The sequence below is a fragment of the Neolamprologus multifasciatus genome, chromosome 7 (genome assembly GCF_963576455.1).
Source record: "Neolamprologus multifasciatus chromosome 7, fNeoMul1.2, whole genome shotgun sequence".
In the NCBI taxonomy this organism is placed as follows: domain Eukaryota; kingdom Metazoa; phylum Chordata; class Actinopteri; order Cichliformes; family Cichlidae; genus Neolamprologus; species Neolamprologus multifasciatus.
The window spans coordinates 52,386,790-52,409,428 of NC_140445.1; the positions used below are offsets into that span (position 1 = coordinate 52,386,790).

Below are 22,639 nucleotides of genomic sequence, written 5' to 3' on the forward strand. Positions count from 1 at the left end.
ACATGACATTAAATGAATTAAATAGAAAGTAACTGACTAGAACAGCTGGTAATACCTGTTGTTTCCAAACACACCACCTAAGCTCACCACAATGAATAGTAGCCATGACTACTGTTCAAACAGGCAAACTAGTTTTGCTAGTTATGGAGAAGCTTCAGATCTGAAAAGTTAAGGCCTTAAAGCTGCATTCTTTATAATAGCCAGCAGGGGGTGGCTCCTCTGGTTGCTAACAGAAGTCTGATTTTATGAGTAAATTAAGCTTTCCTGGTGGATTTCTGGTGTCGGTCTCTAGTTTCAAACACTATAAAGACATCAAGTGAAGTTAGATTTTGTGTTACCTTTAAGCCTGACCTATTTTCACTGAATGAGTTGCTGCTTATCTCTATTTTTTAAATACAGATTACAGATTATAGAGATTTACTGGGAAAAACAAGCTTGTTACTGGAAACAAGCATTGTTTACTACAGCCTCAGCAATTTCACACACCCCTCAAATCTGCAGGACAGCGGTAATATCTGACACTAAAATCAAAAATCTTTCCCGAAAGTGCAGACTTGGTAGCAGGGTGCGGCGAGATGTTTGTGTTATTTCTCCCCCAGAGAGTAAAAAGCGAGCGTTTGTGTAACTGGCAGAGGCGCTCCTCCCCATAAATCAGCAGACGCACTGGTGCACGCCCACCACCGCTCAGATTGCGGATTTATGATGAAGGTTGCCATTTACGGACTCGCTGTCCGTCGTTTATGACTGTTTTTGTTAATATGCGATTTCAGTCTTCTCCCACTTGTTTGTGTTTAGAAATAATTACGAGGAAATTATTCGCATAAATCGTTCTGGTGTACTAAAACACAATCCATTCAGTCCCCCTTCAAAATTAAGTGCCAAACTGATTTGTTTGCTCGCTTTTCCCACTTTTTACCACGATAGAATGGGGGGGGGGGGGGGGGGGGGGGGGAGATGCAACATAACATCAACAGTTAGGTTAGGTTGTAAGTGGAAGTGGAAATTCTCGATTTGGCAACTGAAAAATATTCCCCGGAATGAAGGAGGGGTCAGCGGGGCAGATCCGAGCACCGCCCCGGGTCGAGACGGTGAACTTTGTCATAAATTTGACTGAGCAGCACAGTGTGCGCCTCCTCTGCCTCTCCCCACTTATTCTTTCAGCGCTTTGCAAAATGTACATCTGTTTCAGCGTCTTGGCCGGACTGGCAGTTCTCTGTTTCTTTTACATCAGCACGTTTTGCCCCTACTTTGGCGAAGATTTCGCGTACATCCTAGGGAGCGTTAAATGTGGCATCAGACTAACCAAATACAAGAAAATCAAGCCCTTTTACAGCATATTGGACTGCTTCTTGGATGCAGTGAAGAGGCACCCCAAAAAGATCTTTGTACACTTCGAAGGTCGCTCGTACACTTTTGGCGAAGTGGACAAACAGAGCAACAAGGTGGCCCGAGCCCTGCAGGCTGAAGCCCGGCTGAAGGAGGGGGACACGGTGGCCCTGTTCCTTGCGAACGAGCCCAGTTTCATTTGGACTTGGCTCGGTTTGGCGAAGCTGGGCTGCCCGGCTGCCCTGCTCAACTTCAACATCAGATCCAAGTCCCTGTTGCACTGCTTCTCCTGCTGCGGGGCCAAAGTGATCATCGCCTCCTCAGGTGAGATACAGCGAGAAATTAATTATTGCGTCGGATCAGAGGAGGCTCTCGTTATTTGACGCGTCTCCCACAGGACTGCGAAGTTAAAAGTTCGACAGCAAGTGAGAGATACCTCTTAATGCTTGGCTTTTGTGCAAGTACGGAAACTATCCTCAGATATTATGTTGTCAATTCATCCTGTAAAATGATCAAAATCATCTTGTAAAATGATTTTGACCACGCAATTACTTGCAGAAGAGAAACGTGAGTCTCCAGCGTTTTACCCAACAGGGAATACAAATCCTAAATTAAACCCTTTTACGCATCAAAGTGCTCAGTGCAGACTTTGCAGGCTACTTGACAATATAATTCACCCCGTCACATCTGTCCTGCCACTTTCCTCGTGTCTTATATTTATAGTAAGCTTTATTCCGCACTGCATCGCAGATGGATATTAATTCCTTAAATGCACCGATTGCTCTGACAGCTGTATTTAGTTTGCAGGTAATGATTGTTGAATAATGCAATAATGAGATCAGATCAAATGCTGGAAGGACCCGATAGACTGACTAGATTTTGACTCACGCTCTTAAGATTAGATACAGTGCAGTGTTGGCTCTTTTCCACCATCTGTTAGTGATGAACGATAATGCCAAACAAAGATGCACTTATTCAGATGATCGCAGTTTTATTGGCACAGTGAACCTGCGTCAGGGACTCTCTCCCTGTTTTTCTTTTTGTCTGTAAATCAAACTAGAAGACATGGATGATAATAATAAAAATAAATTGCTTTGCACCACCTGCCACATGAATGCTGCACTTCCAGCTTAATTATAAAAACCTCCAGCTAGAAACTCAGTGCTTCCACAAAGGAAAAACTGAGCTAGCCGGTCTTTGAGTAAATTGCGACATAAACCTAAACGTTTGTTTGAGATCAGTCCCAATGAATAACCTCTGCTTAAAGGTTATTATTGATCAGCTTTAGTCGCGGCCAAAAGTTAGACGTAAGGATAAACTTAAATAGATAAAAAAAAGTGCAGGAAGTGCATTTTTGCTGGATCGATTAATTGTTCTTCTATATCTGCATATACGGAGGGGATACGATCCTGATTAGCACGTTTCATACAAATTACATGAACGCCAGTGTTTGGTTATAATGGTTAGACATAAAGGAGAAGCAGTGTTTAAGCTATTTTGGTGGTTCCTGTTACGATATTACTTCAGGGAGCAGACATGACACCGTCTTAGGTTTTAGCCATCACTTTTATTATTCCCCACACCACCCTCCGGTGGCTTCCACATGAACTGCACCTTAAACAACAACTGTTCACTCATATCATGACATCCCCCTTTTTTTTCTTTTTTTTTTTCAACAACAGGGGCAAACAACAAAGTAACTCACAACACCACTCAAGGCCCATGACCAGTGGGGGAAAAAAAGAAAGAGAAAAAAATTCTTCTTGGCATACTCACATTTCTCTCTAGTGAACTTTTTTTTTTTTTTTTTTTTTTGTCAAAGCATATACTCGAAACATAATGTTCATTTTATTCCTCAATAAGCCTTCTGGGCTTGGAAACAATGCGTCCACTCGCAGTTTTGGGTGGGGAACTTGAAAACTCTGTGGGAGTGACATTTCTACTTTGCATGTCCATCTCACTTTGTCCCTGTGTTTTATCACACACATTTTGCCGTGTCACGTTTTGATTGTCCCTTGACTGCCTTAGAAATTTTCTGTTCCTTCTATATGTCTGTCCATCAGGCATCTGAACAACATAAGATCTTGGATGTTCAGATAAACCTGTCACCTGAGCTGGATTCCATACACCCTGTTGCCACATTCTGACAGTGTCACCAACCTGCAGTTGCTGAAGTGCTTTGGTTCCTTGGTTAAAGTATTCTCTCTGTTTCTGTTGTCTTGTTTCTAACAACTGCTGCACTGTCTTAGTGACCATGTGGGGTTTCAATCTTTGCGATGTTGTTGGAAGTCTTGTTCTTATGCGTCGACCCATTAGCAGCTGGGCTGGTGACGCTCCAATGTCCTCCAACGGTGTACTCCTCAGATTCATTAATGACAGATACGGGTCATTCCCCTCGGCTTTTGCCTTTTTTAACAAGAGTTTCACTGTTTGTACTCCTCTCTCTGCCATTCCGTTTGACTGTGCATGGTGGGGGCTCGTAGTGTTGTGACAAAACTCCCACTCTTTTGCAAAGTCTTGGAATTCACGGGAGCTGAACTGTGGTCCGTTGTCTGAAATCACCGTTTCAGGAATCCCGTGTCTGGCAAATTGTGACTTAAGATGAGTGATAACTGTTGCACTTCTTGTGTCCGACTTCAGCCACTCAACCTCAATGAACTTGGAATAGTAATCCACTAAGAGGAGATATTCCTGCTGGTCAAAGGTAAATAGGTCCACACCTATCTTTTGCCAGGGTCTTTCTGGAACACTATGTGGATGTAGTGGCTCTTTGTTCTGTCGTTTCTGGTGAGTACTGCACACATCACAGCAGTTCACCATCTCTGTGATACTCTGTGACATTCCAGGCCAAAAGAGTACTTCTCTCGCTCTGCGTCTGCAGCTTTCAATACCCAAGTGACCTTCATGAATGCGCTTTAGCATTTCTGCTCTCAGTGCTGCAGGAACAATAAGCTGCTCTCCTTTGAACAGAACTCCATCCACTACTGAAATTTGTTCCCTGTAATTCCAATACGCTTGGATTTCTGTTGCAGCTTGGTTTCTTGTTTCTGGCCATCCATCCAGAACTGTCTCTGTAAGTTTAGTCAGTGTCATATCATTCCTTGTTTCCTTTCTGAATTCCTCTAGTTTTGCACTTGTCACAGGTAAGTTGGAAATTACCATGTGCACCTGGTCTTCTATCTCATTATCAGATGAGCTGGTCACTGGCAAATATGCTCGGGATAATGTGTCTGCGATGTACATTTCCTTTCCTGGCTTGTACTGTACTTGTACCTGATATTTTTGCAGTCTCATTAGGAGTCTCTGTATTCTTGCTGGAGCACTGCTCAACGGCTTTTTCATTATCACTTCTAGTGGTTTGTGATCTGACTCCACGTTCACTTTTCTTCCATACACATACTGATGGAAACGCTCTGCACCAAACACAATTGCCAACATCTCCTTTTCTATTTGTGCATAACGCTGTTCAGTCTCTGTTAATGAGCGTGATGCATAAGCAACTGGCTTGCCATCTTGTAGTAAGACAGCACCGAGTCCACTTTTAGAAGCATCGACAGATAGTGTTACTGGAAGCTGTACATCATAGTATCTGAGCACAGGAGCTTCAGTAAGAATTGTTTTCAATTTGTTGAACGCGTGCTGATGCTCACCTTCCCACTGCCATGCAACATCATCTCTGGTAAGGCCGCGTAATGGCTCTGTGTGTTGTGACATGTTTGGAATGAACTTTGCTAGGTATGTCACCATACCCAGAAATCGCTCCACATCTTTTTTGCACTCTGGTGTAGGCATTTTCTTTACGGCCTCTATCTTGCTCTGATCTGGTTTCAAACCATCTGCCGAGAAGATGTGGCCAAGGTATTTAATTTCCTCCAGGCCTACCTTGCATTTGTCCTTGTTCAGCTTAAAATTTTTTGCTCTTGCTCTCTCAAGCACTTGCCTCAGTCTGTCGTCATGCTGTACTTTAGTCTCTCCCCAGATCAAGAGGTCGTCTATGTATGTCTCGACGCCATCAATCCCCTCAAACAGCTGCCTCACTGTCCTGTGGAATACTTCTGGAGCTGAATTAATTCCAAAAGGCAGGCGAAGAAATCTGTAACGACCAAAAGGTGTGTTGAATGTACAGAGACGAGAGCTGGCTTCATCCAATTTAAGTTGCCAAAATCCTGAGCTTGCGTCCAGCACAGTGAAATATTTGGCCTTTGCCAGTCGGCTCGTTATCTCTTCAACTGTTGGCAACTGGTAGTGCTCTCTCATGACTGCTGTATTGAGATCACGTGGATCTAGGCAGACTCTCAGTCGTCCAGTAGCCTTTTCCACAATGACGATTGGATTCACCCACTGGGTAGGCTCTTCAATTTTTGTAATCACTTCCAGTTTTTCCATTCTGTCCAGTTCTACTTTGAGTTTTTCTCTCAAAGTGACAGGGATTTTTCTTGGTGGATGAACTTTTGGTGCCACACTATCATTAATTTGAATGGTGTGTTCTCCCTCAAGGCAACCTATGCCCTCAAACACATCAGCAAATTCTTTGAAGATGTCCATTTCATCACTTTTATTCAGTGCCATCACTCTCTTGATGAGTCCCATTTCTTCACATGTTTGAATTCCCAGAATTGGCTTGGTTTCTGATTTTACGACAATGAACTCCAAAACAAAACTTTTCTTTTTGTATTTCACTGCCCAAGTGCACTTTCCTTTAACTGCTATTTTGTCTCCGGTGTATGTTGACAACCTGACATTTGTGGGTCTAAGCATTTGCTTATTTCCTATTCTTCGTAGTAGACTGTAGGGAACCACATTGGCTTGTGCACCAGTATCTAGTTTGAATTTCACAGGTTTGTGGCCAACTTTTATTTCTACAGTCCATTCATCTGTTCGTGTCTGTGTTTTTGCATTTACAGCCCCAATGAACAGACTTGCCTGCTGATCCGTGGCTTCATCGGCGACAGTGTGCACTTTTCTCGATCTACACATTCTGGCAAAGTGATTCATTTTCCCACAGTTCTTGCACTGTTTGCCATAAGCAGGGCATTGGCGTGATGCATGCTTAGTTCCACATCGTTTGCAATTAAATGTGCTTGCTTGGTCTTTGTCGTTCGGTTTCATCTTACTTTGTCTGTCTTTTTTGCATGTCTGCTTATGTCTCACTGCATCTACGTCTTTACTTTCATGTGCAGAGACTTGAGCATTGTGATCCTCCTCATGCATTTGCTTGATTTGAGCTTTTGTGGTCTCAGCCGCAATGCAAAGCTGAACTACTTTTTCGAGAGTAATATCATCTTCTCTTAACAGCCTTTCTCTCATTGCGTCAGATGTAATTCCACACACTACGCGATCTCTGATGAGGGATTCTTGCAGTTGTCCAAATTCACATGACTTGGCCCTTAGCTTTAGCTCCGTGATATACTGGCTAATTAGCATATCCCCTTGCACACACGTGAAAAACTTGTACCTTTCATAGGTTATGTTCTTCTTTGGGTTACAGTATTCCTCAAATTTCTCCATTATTTTCGTCAGCTTATGCTCATCACCATTTTCCGTAAACGTGAAGGTATTGTACACTTCAACCGCTTCCTCTCCAGCAACGTGAAGAAATAGTGAAGACTGTACCTTGGGTGGCTTGCTAGCACCTCCTGTAGCCGCGAGATACAGCTCGAACCGTTGCCGAAACCGTCTCCAATTTTCCGAGAGGTTCCCTTGCAGCAAATCAAGTCCAGCTGGCGGCTTAAGCCCTTCCATGTGTGCGACACTCTTGTATAGCCTTATCAGTTCACTTCTGACACCATGTTACGATATTACTTCAGGGAGCAGACATGACACCGTCTTAGGTTTTAGCCATCACTTTTATTATTCCCCACACCACCCTCCGGTGGCTTCCACATGAACTGCACCTTAAACAACAACTGTTCACTCATATCATGACAGTTCCAACTGTGGCAGTGCAGTTTTGAACGGATGAACATTTGCAAAAAGGAAAAAGAATACTTCACATATGAGCAGAAATGATTAAAGAACAAGGGAGCTCTTTATGCTCCACACTGAAGAGCAACTTCATCGGAAGAAAAATCTCAGCTTGCAGACGTGTTTCTTTGCATTCTCATTATAGAACTTAAAAGGCCTTTACTAAGAAATGCATGCATGAGAGCTGAACTTCCCACCCCATGTGCTTGTATCCGAGTGGGATCGGGGATACATGATACAGGCCCACATGTGTAGGTGCACATGTGCCACATTTACAGTGCTATGACGGGCTGTGTTGAGCTGAAAGCTACTGTCTATTTGTAGAGCTGCAGGATGCTGTGGAGGAGGTCCTGCCGACGCTGAGGGAGCGGGGTATCAGCGTGTACCTCATGTCGGACAGCTGCAGTGTGCAGGGCATCACCGCTTTGTCTGACAAGATCTCCAAGGCCTCAGATCAGCCACTGTCCCGGGACCTCAGGGCCAACATCCATATCAGGAGCACCGCTCTCTACATCTACACATCTGGGACCACAGGTAACGACAGCAAACTGCTCTGAAACAAATGCTGGCACGTAAAATAAGATTGCAATGATAACAGTCAAGCTAATGAGGTGCATCAAACACACTCACAGCTTCCTAACTGATAAAATGTGAACCCTGGGGTTTTCTTGTTACAGGATTTTTTTTTTCTTTCTGCACTCTGCATTCTTTTCACAGTTTACTAGTCAGTAGTTTTATTCTTTCCTGCCTTTATTGGCACGCTGCAGAATGTCTTGGCACAGTACCAGTGTTAGTGACAGAGTGTGTGTCTTACACATCTTACACATGCCTGATTTAGACAAACTGTGAATGCTCTCACTACTCTCCCAAAACATAAACACTGAACCTTTAAGTCCTGGTTGTGTGAAGCCTGCACACATGTTTAATTGTGGTAATTAAATTTTAGCAGACTAATGGGTGAGGGGGAAAAAATCTGCACAATTGTTTTTTCTGATGCAGACTTGCTGATCTTCGCTCCATCAAGGTGCATTACAGGGATATGCCTAAATGAAATGCTTTATGTCCCACAGAGCTTTTTCAGATAAGAGTAGCACATGATAGCACATGATGCAAGCTGGAACATCTGTTATTCACCGTCATTTTAAATGGTATACTTGTTTTAGCTGGTGGAAAATAGGCTTAAATCAAAATTTAGTCCCAGTTGAGTCCTTAAGACGGTCTTTTACAACCATGTGCTGAACAAGCTTGGATCTGCAGAAAACCTGATGGATGTATAAGTCCACTCTTTAGCAACTTCTGTTACCTATTTTGCCTTATATTCATTCTTTTAAAAGATACAATTATCGTAAAGGTAAACACCACGCTATAGACTCTATAAACCTGCTGTGGCTCAGGTAGTAGAGTGGGTCATCTACCAACCAGGAGCTGGTGGTCTGAACCCGAGTTTCTCCTGATGCATTTAGTGGAGTATGCATGTTAGAAAAAAGCACGGTATTAATGTGTGTGTGATTGGGTGAATGAGATCTGTGACAGGAAGCACTCTGAGTGCTGAACTTGAGTTAAAAGGCGTGGTCTCAGGAGTTTGAAAAAAGAAGGCAACTGGACGTCTAAGTTTTTTGTAAGTTTTTTTGTTGTTGTTTTTTTTAAGCTGAATTGTAGCCTGCTAATAGTTGGCTTCACAAGCCAAACCCGCTGTTCCTGTCCTCCTTCACTCCTCGCTCACGCTAATGTTTTCTCAGTCCAGAGGGACCTTTATCCTTTACATGTAGCTCCTTAGACTGATAACCTATGCAAATATGCCGAAAGGTGTGGTACAAGTCCATTTACCACAACTTTAAGAAGAAGTAGAGTAATTTTCTCCTCGACTTCAATACACCTTTTTTTCAGTGCGTCCATTTAAACAAAATGTGGCTTCGGCACAGCATGGATAAAAACAGAAGAATCATTCACCTGATAGATTATTTAGTCAGCATCTATAGCTGCTGAGAGTCCATTATATTCACCATCTACTTGGGACTGTTTGTTGCTGAGAAGATTAAATGTTGCTTTGTGCAGTCATTAGAAGATTCAGGATCAATGAATGAACCACAGTGAAGTGCATCATACTACTTTGTTCCTCTTTAATTCAAAAGCACAATCTGTTATTCTTTTCCCTTGGAAGGTTTGCCTAAAGCAGCCATTGTCACACATGAGAGGGTGTGGGCCGCCTCCTTCCTCCAGTCGATATGTGGAGTCACAGCAGAGGACATCTTCTACATCAATCTGCCTCTCTATCACAGCGCCGGCTTCTTGATCGGAATGACTGGAGCCATCGAGAGAGGTAATGATCCTCTTAATCCTCTCAAGAGTGCTAGAGCAAAAGCATCTGCACGCCTGGGTCAGGAGCTTAAGTGGTTAAGGAAGATAAAGGTTGTGTAATATGATTTGACTTGCAGGTATTACCATAGTCCTGAAGAGAAAGTTTTCTGCCTCCCAGTTCTGGGATGATTGCAGGAAGTATGACATCACGGTGATGCAGCACATCGGCGAAACGTTGCGCTATCTCTGCAACACGCCCAAGGTAAGAGGAAACCTAATCAGTCTGCAGCTACGTCAGTCAGCCGCCGTCGTAATGGTGGAATATCTCCGTGTCCATCCCACTCTTGGCAGAAAGATGATGAGAAGAACCACAAAGTGAGAATTGCAATCGGCAACGGTGTCCGAACGGACGTTTGGTCCGAGTTTCTTCATCGCTTTGGAGACATTAAAGTTAGAGAGCTGTACGCTGCCACAGAGGGAAACATCGGCTTCATCAACTACACGTCCAAGATCGGCGCAGTCGGACGAGTCAACTTTGTGCACCGGGTAGGAAAAGGAAGCAAGTCGCATGTTTTCACAGTGTGGTGCAATGTCTGTGTTAATATCTGGAGCTTACATTGGTTGATCACATTTAAATTAAATTGGAGCAAAATGTCATCAACAGCTACAGGAGTGAGTTGAATTTGAAAATAAACATCCACACATGGATTCTTGGATACAAAATGTTAAACGGGCAAAGGGTGACTACATTTAAAGTTGTGGTGGCCGTTTGATTGGACAAACAGTGCATACAGATATTTTAAGCAAAACTTGACTGTGTTTGTCCCCCATGAAGAAGAGTCTCAGACTCTCTGTACGCACAAATGATGAAGGCCATGGTGTGTACAGTGTTTTTAAATGATCAGATCATTCAAATCACTTCTCTTGGCTAAGCACTTTACATTCTAAAACTTTATCTGTTAAAAATCACCCTCATTTCTTGGCGCAATCACTTACCTGGACCTCAGATAGAGACAGGCCTTGTACTATGAAGCAAGATCAGCATACACATGACATATCTGATTTTATCTCATAACCTGTTCCAGAGCAGATTAGGTTTATAGTGTAAGTCAGAGTGGTGATGTAACCCTGTAAGAAGTGAACCAACTTTGCAATACTTAGAAAAGTTACATGGATAAGCCTAAATCCTATTTTTTATGAAATCCTGAAACAAGCATGAAACAAGCGTGTTGATGTTTGTGCGTCCTCACAGAGTTGCTGCCATGTTGGCTGTTCCACTACTTTTAAAACATTTTAACTGGTGGGTTTTCTTTCCTTCTTCCTTTCCAGTTTTTCTTCCCCTACACTTTGATCAAGTTTGACATTGAGAAGGAGGAACCTGTCAGGGACTCGCAGGGTCTGTGCATCAAAGCAGCCGTAGGTGAGTCTGTAAAGAGAAACCTGGTTAAATTTAAAGGAGTTTTAGTTTGATAGAAGTGAAATTAAAAAGAAGTTTTGATTCATTTTGTTTCCCGATGTCTCAACCAGGTGAAACGGGACTTTTAGTGGGAAGGGTAACAAAGAGGTCCCCCTTTGTTGGCTATGCTGGTAACAAGGAGCAGACGGAGAAGAAGCGGCTTCGAGACGTCCTGAAAAAGGGCGACCTGTACTTCAACACCGGCGATTTGCTTCAGTTCGACAAAGAGAACTTTGTGTACTTTCAGGATCGAGTTGGCGACACTTTCAGGCAAGTTGTGACTCATTTTTGTGTTGACATGTCGCTTTGTTTTTGTGGTTCTGCCCAGACGATCTAGTCTAGACTGAGTCATCGTTTGGTCTGGTTTAGTTCTCAGCTATTAAAAGTATAAAAATATCCAATTAAAAAAAATGGCTTTTTTTCCTTTTGTGCAGGTGTTTACTTGCAGATCAGGTTCAAACTGTGCTGCAGAAATTGTTCATTGGAGTCTTTTCATGTTGTTTGTTTCAGGTGGAAAGGAGAGAACGTCGCCACATCGGAGGTTGCAGACATTCTCACAATGGTTCACTGCATATTAGAGGCGAATGTTTATGGTGTGAAAGTTGAAGGTAAACACACTCGGGTCATAAATATTAAAACCTTACAGAGCTGTCTGCACTTTGCATTTCATATTTCTCTCATTTTTCAATCAAGGTCATGAAGGGCGAGTCGGCATGGCAGCTCTCACTTTGGAAGAAGGACAAAAGTTCGACTGCTCGGCCACGTACACGCAGGTCGTCAACTACCTCCCAGCTTACGCGAGACCCAGATTCATCAGGATTCAGGTAATAAATATAAATAAATAATACGTGCACATCCAGACCAGACGGCCTGCTATGGCTTAAAGATATTGTTTTAATTGGTGGTCTGATTCTGCTGTACTTACGGAGTTCATCCTTTCCACCTTTAATTAGTGCATGCTCAAAGGCTAAACGTGCTAAACGCTTGGTGTCTGAAATCCAGATGGCTGAAGCGGTGCGTGGATCCGTGTCTGAGTTTTTACTGTGTAAGATCACCAATAATGCAGATCAGAAATCAGATGTGTTATTGGGTCCCAATGTTGTTTTTTTCTAGACAAATTTCAGATTTTTCCTTTGAACCAAACAGGAAGGCAGTGCAGTGATGTAACCCTAACACTTCCTTCAGGGTTAGGGACAGCTGCAAGAAATGCGGACTCTGGCAAATATTTTCATGACTTAGTAAAACCGTAGAGGATGTGCCCTCCAGATAAAATTATTGGAGATGATTAAAAAGAAAGTTCCCAAGAAAGTGCAGTACAGGACCGTTCTACAGCTACTTTAACTATGAAATATTTGGATTTATGTACCAAGGAAATTACTCTAATATACATTCACCACAGACCCCCTTTTACCCCCAAAACTGCCTTAATTTATTGTGGCATAGATTCAACAAGGTGACAGAAACATTTGTCAGGAACTTTGCTCCATGTTGACCTGACAGCATCACACAGCTGCTGCTCCCGTTCCACCACATCTCAAACACACTACTCAATTGAGATGTGGCGACTGTGGAGGCCATCTGAGTACAGTGAACTCACTTTCACGTTCAAGAAACCGATTGAGATCTTATGAGCTTCATGGCATGGTGCGTTATCCTGTTGGAAGAAGCCATCAGAAGATGCATACACTGCGGTCATACAGGGATGGACATTAGAAACAATGGGCTGTAGTGTTTAAACGATGCTCTGTTGATACTAAGGGTCCCAAAGTAAGCCAAGAAAATATCCCCCACTCTATTACACCAAAACTATCCTTAACTGTTGATCCAATGCATGAAGGAGCAACGATTACATGCTGTTTCCACCAAATTGTGACCCTACTATCTGACTGTTGCAGCAGAATAAGACGCTCGTTAGACCAGAAGATGTTTTTCCAATCTTCCAAGTGAACTTTGATCTGTCAGTGTGAATTATAGCTTCAGTTTCCCGTTTTTGACCGATAGAAGCACCGGCATGTTCTTATCTCTTCAAGATATGCTGACGATCCCTGCATGCCGCTCTCTTTTGAGTTAATGTTGCCGTCCTCTAATAATAACTGTGTAATATTGCTTTGCAGTTTGTAGCGGATATCTGATCTGATTGACAGCATTGTTATTGGCGGTTTATCTTAATTATGTTTTGGTTTTCTTTGTTTTGTTCTACACTAAAGCTTGACACAAAAACATCTTTCAAACTGTGTTTTGCAGCCCTGCCTGGAGATGACAGGAACCTTCAAGATGAAGAAAGTGAAGTTGGTGGAGGAAGGATTCAACCCAGCTCACATCAAAGATCCTCTATACTTCCTGGATCCTGAAAAAAAGACTTATGTGCCCTTGACTGAAGAAATCTACAGAGCAGTCGTCTCAAAGGAAGTCAAACTCTAACACAGAAACTAAAGTAGTCACTGCTGAGCCACTTTGTTTGCAAAGAAATAACAATAATGGATCTTAACAGACACTAATCTCAGGGACGGACTCGGAAACGTCACGTCACGTTTGAAGAGATGGTTTTCATCTTTAGCACAGCTACCTTCACCTCTTACAGTGACACTATGTGATACAGAGAGTATGTGCTACTCACTGTGTTCTTAATTCGTTAATAAATTCTTTGGACAGTTAACTATAACATGCACATTTTACTGTAATGGCCTTTGTTTTTACATTGGACTGAAGCTCTTTTAATCCATACCGGTCCGATATCACAGAGTCTGGATATTGACCTTTCAACATCTACTGTATTTCTTATGTAGGGATTTGTTGTTACCTAACTGGACTTTTGTACAGAGGTAAAAGCAGACACTGCGTTATCTGTTTGTGTACTGATGACACACACTGTTTTATTGCATAACACTGCCCTGAAGTGCTGAAGTGTTAATGTAGCAGCTGCCGTTGTGCCCTTATAATCACGTTTGTGCACAATAAGAGGAACCTCCAGGCAGGCTTGCGGGGTGACTAACCTGCACAACCTTTGACATAAATCAGACAAACTCTGTCACACTCAGTTGTTTGTTTGTTTTTTAAAAAAAAACATAACTTGACAAACAGGCAGAGATCAGTGAACTCTGATAAGATATTTCTAAATGTTGTCTGACACTGAACTTTGTCTTAAATGACTCCCTTGAGCTACTGCGGAGTAAAGGTTAAACCAATCGAATTTATATAGGAAAAATCAAGTTTGGTTATTCCATCCTATTGACCTTTATTTTGTACAAATCACAGGGCCTACAGCAATATGACAAAAATATTTTATGTGGAATAGTTACACTTGTATAGTACTAGAGTATGGATTTTAAATGATGCAATTCTAAGAAGGTCAATGAACTTTTCCACCCAGATACTCTGATCAGAAAATGTTTAAAACAGAGCACCACAGACTGGAACTGGTTTTTGGTAGAGCCCTGACAGGAATTTCAGTGGGGGGGACGATGCAAAAGCACCACATTTACTGTTTATGATGGATCCAGAAAGCTGACTGAATGAGGAGGAGACCAACCTTTCACTCCATCCTGACTGCAGCTAAACTGCTGCAGGAAAAAAAACTGCCATCTCCACAGCTCCATCACTCAGGCCTTCAGAGTAATATTCAGTTCAAGTTTAATTTGTATAGAGCCAAGTCACAACAGTTGACCAAGGCGCTTCATTTTTGTAAGGTAACCTTACAATAATAGAGCGAAAACCACAACAATCAAATGTCCCCCCGTGAGCAAGCTGTTTGGTGACAGTGGGAAGATAAAACTCCCTTTTAACAGGAAGAAACCACTGGCAGAACCAGGAAGATGGGACAAAAGACACGCTGTGGAAGAGATTATTAACAACTAATGATTAAATGCAGAGGTGTATAAAAACACAGTGAGGGGAAAAGAAGGTGAATGAACACTCATTGCATCATGGGTAACCTCGAGCAGCCTAGGCCTATTGCAGTGTAACTAAGACAAGATTCTGGGTCACCTGATCCAGCGCCAACTATCTACATTATCACAAAGTAAAGTTTAATCCAATCTTAAAAGGAGAGATTGTGTCTGTCTGATGAATCCAAACTTGGAGCTGGTTCCACAGAAGAGGATCCTGGAAACTGAAGGCGCTGCTTTTCTACTTTTAAATATGATAAGAACAACAACTGAGGCCGCAGTCTGAGTGAACTGATCTAGAGTGGTGGGTATGGTATTATGGGGTCTTTAAGATAAAATGGTGCCTGATTATTCAAGACCTATGTGAAGGGAATGGATTATGAATTCAGTTTGACAACCTACTTTGAGTTTACTAAACAGCATTCAAACTCACAGCACACAGATTCTTGATCTTATGAGTCGAATTCCAAAAATACTCTGATCAACAGCACTTGTCAATGGATTCCTGATAAAACCCTCATAATTCAATAAGGAGGTGGCGGGATGGTGCTATGAGTGTACATAATTTAGAAAAGGATAGTCAAAGTGTCCTTGAAGAAAACCTAGGCTGGGGAAGATGGTAAACAGATGCTTCCCGTCAAATAGAAGACGAGAAGTTCCTCAAATCCAGCAGTCCAAAGGCTGCAGATGTGCTCAGCAGTGCTCAGTGTTAAATGCTGCTTAAAGGGTTTCTATAAATCATTTAGTAAACATGCAAACATTTCTAGAAACATGTTTTAACTTGGCTTCTTATTGATTTTTCTCCTGATATGCAAAAATCCAGAAAATCCAGTACAGGGAGTTAAGATCGCTGTGTGAACAGTAATCCACCCCAACGTCTCACTACATTTACAGATGGAACATTTTAGCAGGCAGGTGCCGAAAACTCAAAACTGAGCAATAAATTATTTCAAAAACAGCCGCCAACTCCTGAACCCTCGCGGGAATTATCTCGGATCCATTTGGCAGAAAATAAACTGGTGTTGCTGTGTCGCTACCTAAAAAGACGTGGGAAACAACACAACACTGGAATCTGGGCAGCGTTTACTTTATAAATGAATTTATTTCGTAATACAGTGGTATACTTAGAAATGTGTTGCAAAGGAAAACAAATGAAAGTAAAATCAAAATAAATAAAAATGTCAGCCACACGGGGAAAAAAACCAAAAAACTAGTGTCGGGTTGAAGCAGTGTTGTCATATCAAAAGAAAAATAGTACTGATGTGCCATAATAAATTGTCTTAGTACAAAAATACATTTCAGGGCACACAATACAGCATCCAGTATCACAAAGAAAGGAAGGGACCACTCTTCACAGCAGCCCCCCTCAAATACGTCTTTTAAAATCATTTAAACCGAGCACTTCTCTATTTTGTAAATAAGAATAAAAAGTTTTCTGACAGTTAAAAATGCCTTAAGTAGTGTGTATGTTTGTAATGTGTGTACGTGTGTGTATACGTTGGTAGAAAAGTCGGACTTATTACTGCTTATGTCAGTTCCAAGGCTCAGGGGTATAACCAGAATACAAACATAACCAATGTAACCGCTTTCTCTTTTTTAAACAAACGTTTTCTCTTTTATACAAAATAACAAAGATGTACAAAAGTTCATTTACAGAGAACCAAGGCCATATGCTAGCATTATGTACAGCCACAACTTAAACATCTTCTAGCTTGTTGTTGTTTTGTTTTTTTGTATTTCCTCAGACTTCATATGCATAGCAGTAAAAGAAAGCATACCTTTTTCATCAGTCTCAATTATTCTCGTGTGCTAAATCCGAGTTCACCGTTTTTAGGAGAAAATGCAGAGACAACGACGACGACAACTTCTTTTTCTTCTTCTTCTGCTTCTTCCGTAGTGATCGCTACAACTGAAGGAACCGATGTTTTAAAGTTTCACTGAAAAGTTAATATGCAGATAAGGCATCACTGCTTGCAGTGTACGATGGGATTTCTCATGTGTTGAACTTAGTAGTAGCAGGCTTCTGAACCTGAGTCATAGCACATGCATAGATCTCTAGACAGCAGGAGTTTGTAAAATCAAGTCAGTATATTTATCTACGGTAAAACATTTCTACAAAAAACACGTTTGAAACAGAGAGAACCCCGCTGGACGAGCGGGTGTCTGATACTAATACTTAACCTTCATTCTTCATTAGTTTTTTTTTTTTTGTTTAAATCTCGATGATGCCTACGTCTTCATGAGTCACGCTGAGTAATTTCTCAAGTCCTCAGAGATCCATCATGAGTGAAACGCATGACCACAGAACTCACAAACAAAAGTTTTGCATATACAAACTTTGCTGTTTGTGAGTTGTTGTTGTTGTTTTATTTTTGTTTTTATTTTTACAGTATGCAAAAATCCCACTGCAATATTAAACAAGTTTTCAAAATTATCCTCTTTTGTTTTGTTTTGACCTCCTCCACCGCTCTGAACTTTTACAAAATTAGCTAAAAATGTCAAAATGTGATTATTCAGTCTGTGGCACTGGTCATGCATTCCAACTCCAGTTCCTTTTGTTTAAATAACGTTTTCATCTTTATTTTTTGCAAGCCTTGTAAGCACCAAACCAAAAAAAAAAGAAAGAAAAGAAAGAACGAGAACAGCCTTGGGGATGCTGGACTCTGACTCTCCTTGTGTGTGTTTTTTTAAGTTTTTTAAATTTTGGGCACAGTAAACAACGTGAGTTTGAGTTCATACTTCATCGAGCATTTTGCACCGCGGAGCGGGCACGGCAGGGGAGTCTCGGGTCCCCTGCTTTATCACATTCAGTAACAGGCCAGCTGTTGCCCTCTTCAGAAGTGGTCAATGAGCACAGACACACAGTTTGCACCCACCAGGTAGTTTGGGTCTCCGGGGAGAGATTTGTTCTGCCAAGTTTTGGGATCACCTGCGGGGAACAAGAGACGTGACGTCAGCTGATGGAGAGCAGCTTTAAAATACAGAAAACTGAAACTGAAGGTACTCGAAACACGCGATTTAATAAAAATGCAAAGGCTGGTGATTTCAAATGATAGTGCACAAATTAATGAAGGGTGTTTCATGAATTTATGTTCCTCAGATGAGTGAATGTAATTAAGTAATACTTAATTCATTTAATGAATTTCAACATACTTATTCCACACGTGAATTTAGAAGCAACCAAACTAGCAGGACTTCAGTTGAAAGGTCATGTACACCTGGCTGACCTTTGTAAAAGCATTCAGCGCCAAGTTAGCGTCTACGTGCTGCCTCGTGATCTGAAGTCCTTACTGTCATTTTTAAATCAAAAACTAATTACTTTAGTTTACTAAAAGCAAGAACCCTGAGTGTGTGTCTAAATATACACCAACTGGCCACTTCATTAGGTGCACCTGTTCAACTGCTCAGTGAGGGGCTGGTCTGGGCATTTTGCAAAATTGCTGATCAACTCAGATTTTACCGCACAATCACCTCAAGTTTACAGGGAATGATCTGAAAAAGAGAAAATATCCAATGCTATCATGTCAGTATGGAGCAGAAACCAAGAGGTGGTTTCAGGCTACAAACTGAATTGCATCAGTCAAGGACTCGAGTTGTTCTAGATACTAGAAGTGTTGCTTTAACCTCTTTAGACTTTATGTCAATATGAAGCTAAATCTCTGAGGAATGTTTCCAGCACCTCGTTGAATCTGTGCCATGAATTAACGCAGCTCTGGAGGAAGTTTTATATTTTATTTCAATCTTTACCACAGAGCTCAGTCCTATACTGCATTTTCTTCCTGTACTGAAGACGAGCCTTTACTTGTTCATGCGGAACATGATGACTATCGATCTTTAATTTCCTCCTGGTTTGTGGGAACTATGGTAAACAGATAACTATGAAATGGGGCAAATTAAACAGCTGCATCAGAATCAGAATACTTTATTGATCACTAGGGGAAATTATTTAAATTGGTTTCTACATAGCTGGATTGTACCTTATTTGGTGACAATAATAATGTATTAAGTATTAAGTAAATCATAGCTGACATTCACTATATACAAACTAATCACATACAACTCATAGTGACTTCTCAATGTGCGATATGACCAAAATCTCATATCCCGATATAAGAATTCTGCGCGTCCTTTACCTGGAGGCGAGTGTTTTAACCGATGCATAAAACTATACATTTTTAGACATAAGTTGTAACGGCCGCCGTTTTCTTTGTATTTATTACACAGCGTGCTACGGGGAAAAGCCTGTTCTAACGTTTGAGTCTAAGGTTTGTTTTTTAGCACCTGGCGGCTCTTTTTTACTTCTCATCCGTAAATAATCTGCTCTTTCACGTGATTCAGTTTATTTTGAAAAGTCTCAACAGGACCTTGAGCTTTATTGTGAAAGGTTTATGTGGAACATAAACAAGCGGTCACGCGAAGGTGTTACCGTCGCTGTTGCTAACGACAACGCATAAAAACAGGCGCTTGTCCATCTGTAGTGTGGTTATATTACATATAAGAGAAAGAGAGAAGTTTAAGACATTAATATAACCACTACAGTGACCATCAAAATAATGAAAAAATATTGCCGTAAACTGTTTATTTTGCGACACCACGAAACAAACGATAGCGTAAAATGAAACGATAGATGTTTTTATATCGTCATCCGATATATCGAACAGCCCTACTTCTCAATAGATTATATTTAAACACAAGATCTCCCAAGCACTTATCTTATACCATGATTATAAACCATTACCCTATTTCCTACATCTTGACTTACATCTGAATTTAAGTACAGTCACAGTATAGATGATAGGATACTCATGTAAAGGTTTCTGAAACTAGATCTATCAGTTAACATGCCTATAAATTTCTTTCATTTCATAAAACATCTTTTTACTGGTCACAACACTTATCTGGCATGTAAAACATCACAAACTGTGACATTAAACATAAAAATTCAGCAAATGAAGACCAAGAATCAAACAAGTGGGCATTTGTTCTGTAACTGTAAAATTTCAACATTTCTGAGAAATCCTGTTTAATATTCCATAGGAAAAGCAGCAAATCCATCCAAAATAAGCAGCTGGAATGAGGTCCTGTTTGGAATTTTCCTCAAAGAAAAGTTCAATGTGTGGTTGTGAGCTCATATTTGGTATGTATCTGCTTGATATGGTCGGACACGTGCTCATGATACTTTTGAGAAAAGCACCAGGAGAAAAGCACTCATTTTCTATAGTATACAACTCTCAGTTTTCACAATTATGGAGACATCCAAACATAATGATGCCAGCTCCTTTAATAATTCCTTTTAATTGACGTATATTGGGTGTTGGCTCCAAACAAATAGAAATCCAGTATCACTGGTATCACTTCTTATCTAACAGTTTAGACCAGGGGCCTCAAACATAAGGGCTCGAATCAAAGACTCCAATGAGGTGCACTAGACGGCTTTGGAAAATGTGAAAGACGGCATGAATTTTTTACTTTTAACTTTTCATACATTTAACAGCTCTTCCTACTGATAAAGACCTCTCCAATCGACATTTATACTACTGTTATTTTACATATTTATTTTTTGCAAAAGTTGTGCTAACAGATTACTTTCATTTATTGCAGCAGCTTTTTATGATGTTGTAGAAAAACTGAGAAATACTGCTGAAATGACCATTTTTAAAAATTATAATAGGACATCACAGACATTAAATGTGTAGTTAAACAGAGGTAAGTTTTATTGGTATGGCCCACTTAAGATCAAAGTGAATTGTTTGTGGCCAGCAATGTTAACGTTTGGTCTAATGTAAGGCTGCCACAAACCATTATTTGATAGTCGACTAGTCACCGATTACTTTTGCGATTAGTCGACTAATCAGATCATGCATCCATTGGACGTAAAACGTACAGATTATTGCACCAGCAGCATCTGCTCTTATATAACTATCATTAGCTTACAGCTTGAAGTGTTTAAGGTATGTGCTAACTAAAAATAAAGACAAGATGATAGTTTATTAAATTTGAATGAAATTTGCAGATTGTTTCGGTGAAGTTTAATAAACTCAGCTGTCTGCTCCTTGCTATCTAAAATAAAACAGGACACCGGAGTATATTCTCGAGCATCTCACACTTCTGATAATCAGTTGTCTGCTTGACGTTTATTCAGCTGTGTAAAAACTATAACTTTAATCTCAGCCAAACCGATTTACTCAGGAACAAATAAAATACTAAAAAAAAAGCCAAACAATAACATTTTAAAGTTATCCAAGTGACTTATATATGTTTAACCTGAGTAGTGAAAGACGGCGGTGGGTTTAAAAACGATTTGCCGGGAGTCCGGTGTTCTCACGGGCTCTAGTGAGCCTTGCCCCCGGCTAGCTATCGAGCTAGTGGGTAACAGACGTCTCCGAAAACGTCGGAGCGCTTTTGAAAATATGTGGTGTCTTGATAAACTGAGCAGATATTTGAGGTTTACACAGCTACATTCTCGCCTGAAAACATGTTAAACGTTTATTTTGTGACCCAGAAAGAATAATAAGAGTAACATTAAAACTAACTAGCTGCCACCATTGTTGACAACTGAGCTGAATTCTATGAATTCTGGGATGCAGCTTCTTCTTCTTCGGGGTTTAACAGCAGCTGGCATCCTTGTACATGCAGTGCTGCCATCTTCTGTTTAAGTCCGTTATTACACTCTTAAATCCTACTACTTATTCCTGCGTCTTTTGTGATCTTACAAAGCTTCAAACGACGAGTCGACTATTAAATTAGTCGTCGACGATTTTGATAGTTGACGTAATCGTGACTAGTCGACTAATCGTGGCAGCCCTAGTCTAATGATAGTTTTATAATGTCATCCAACCCACAGACTTGGTGTTTGTCTACAGCAGCACCTTCATCCACACTAAACTGGATGTGGAACCGCTTCTGTCGGAAAACTGATTCAGAGTCAGCTGGTAAGATTTTCAAGATTAAAAATACTTGATATTTGTCAAATACTAGCTCTTTATGTCTGTTTATAGTTCATATAACTAATTGGAACTAACAGAGAGCCCAAAATAAATAACACCACCAACAAACAGCACATGCATGATAAAAAGGTGAGGGGGAAAAACAGAAAACAGATGTGAGTGTTAAACTGATTCAGAAAGCAATGAACTCGCTTTGCTGAACACCAAAGTCTGCACACAGACCCCAAAAGGACAGAGAGAGGACAGCGTACCCGACGAGGAGTCGGAGGATTTTAGAGCAAAAGACCAACCATCAGGGGTCATTGACGCACAGTGAGGTAAGCGCAGCTCCACCGGCTTCAGGAACTTGAGTCCATGTGGGCCACACATCACCAGCGGACTAAGCAGCGTTTCTCCTGCACAGATATACAACCAGAGTTAAACTTCACAAACCAAACACCCAATTTAATAGTCTGTTATTAGGCCATCGTAGTAAATAAGAAATATATGCTTGTTTAAAAGTGCGTAACCACCAGTATAACCACTGTTTATTTCCCTATCTAGTTCAGGGTCTTTTTTCTGTAGTAGTTTCTATATTGGTTTTGAAACTCAAAGAGAATTTCTACAACTATCCAAGAAAAGCAAAGCTTAAACTTTGTTTTTTAAGCTTTTCATGTCGGACAGCTCACATAAATACAAAAAAAACCACATAAAATACAAACAGGTACTCAAAACAAACAGAAGCACCCACTGTTTGCACCTCACAGAGAAGTCTCAGTCACCCA

General features: G+C 41.0%; 2 protein-coding genes across 18 annotated transcripts in view; one reads left to right on the forward strand and one right to left on the reverse strand.

Moving 5' to 3' along the window:
• Positions 1-1,095: 1,095 nt before the first annotated feature.
• On the forward strand, positions 1,096-17,564 carry LOC146515350 (long-chain fatty acid transport protein 2-like). The gene is made up of 10 exons (XM_085166359.1): positions 1,096-1,650; positions 7,615-7,824; positions 9,452-9,610; positions 9,726-9,850; positions 9,940-10,134; positions 10,918-11,008; positions 11,116-11,314; positions 11,555-11,652; positions 11,738-11,868; positions 13,289-17,564. Exons 1-10 carry the CDS (start codon positions 1,173-1,175, stop codon positions 13,463-13,465), a joined length of 1,863 nt encoding a protein of 620 aa, XP_085022485.1. The 5' UTR covers positions 1,096-1,172; the 3' UTR covers positions 13,466-17,564.
• Positions 14,082-22,639, reverse strand: part of tjp1b (tight junction protein 1b) — a 72,415-nt gene continuing 63,857 nt past the window's right edge. For 12 of the 17 annotated variants that reach the window (XM_085166311.1, XM_085166310.1, XM_085166320.1 and 9 more), the window contains 2 exons: positions 22,127-22,270; positions 14,082-17,857 (listed from right to left, as the gene is read on the reverse strand). In XM_085166311.1, coding sequence (XP_085022437.1) covers positions 17,763-17,857; positions 22,127-22,270 — 239 coding nt within the window. In that variant the 3' untranslated portion in view covers positions 14,082-17,762. Of the gene's footprint in view, positions 22,271-22,639 lie in introns of all 17 variants that reach the window. The other 5 variants (XM_085166308.1, XM_085166313.1, XR_014875086.1 and 2 more) reach the window with 4 other exon arrangements.

Excerpts from the sequence above, each read along its gene's own strand:
- LOC146515350 (XM_085166359.1), top strand. The coding sequence starts at position 1,173 with ATGTACATCTGTTTCAGCGTCTTGGCCGGACTGGCAGTTCTCTGTTTC. Across the intron at positions 11,653-11,737 it reads TTATGGTGTGAAAGTTGAAG|GTCATGAAGGGCGAGTCGGC; the intron begins GTAAACACACTC and ends TTTTCAATCAAG. Across the intron at positions 11,869-13,288 it reads CCAGATTCATCAGGATTCAG|CCCTGCCTGGAGATGACAGG; the intron begins GTAATAAATATA and ends TGTGTTTTGCAG.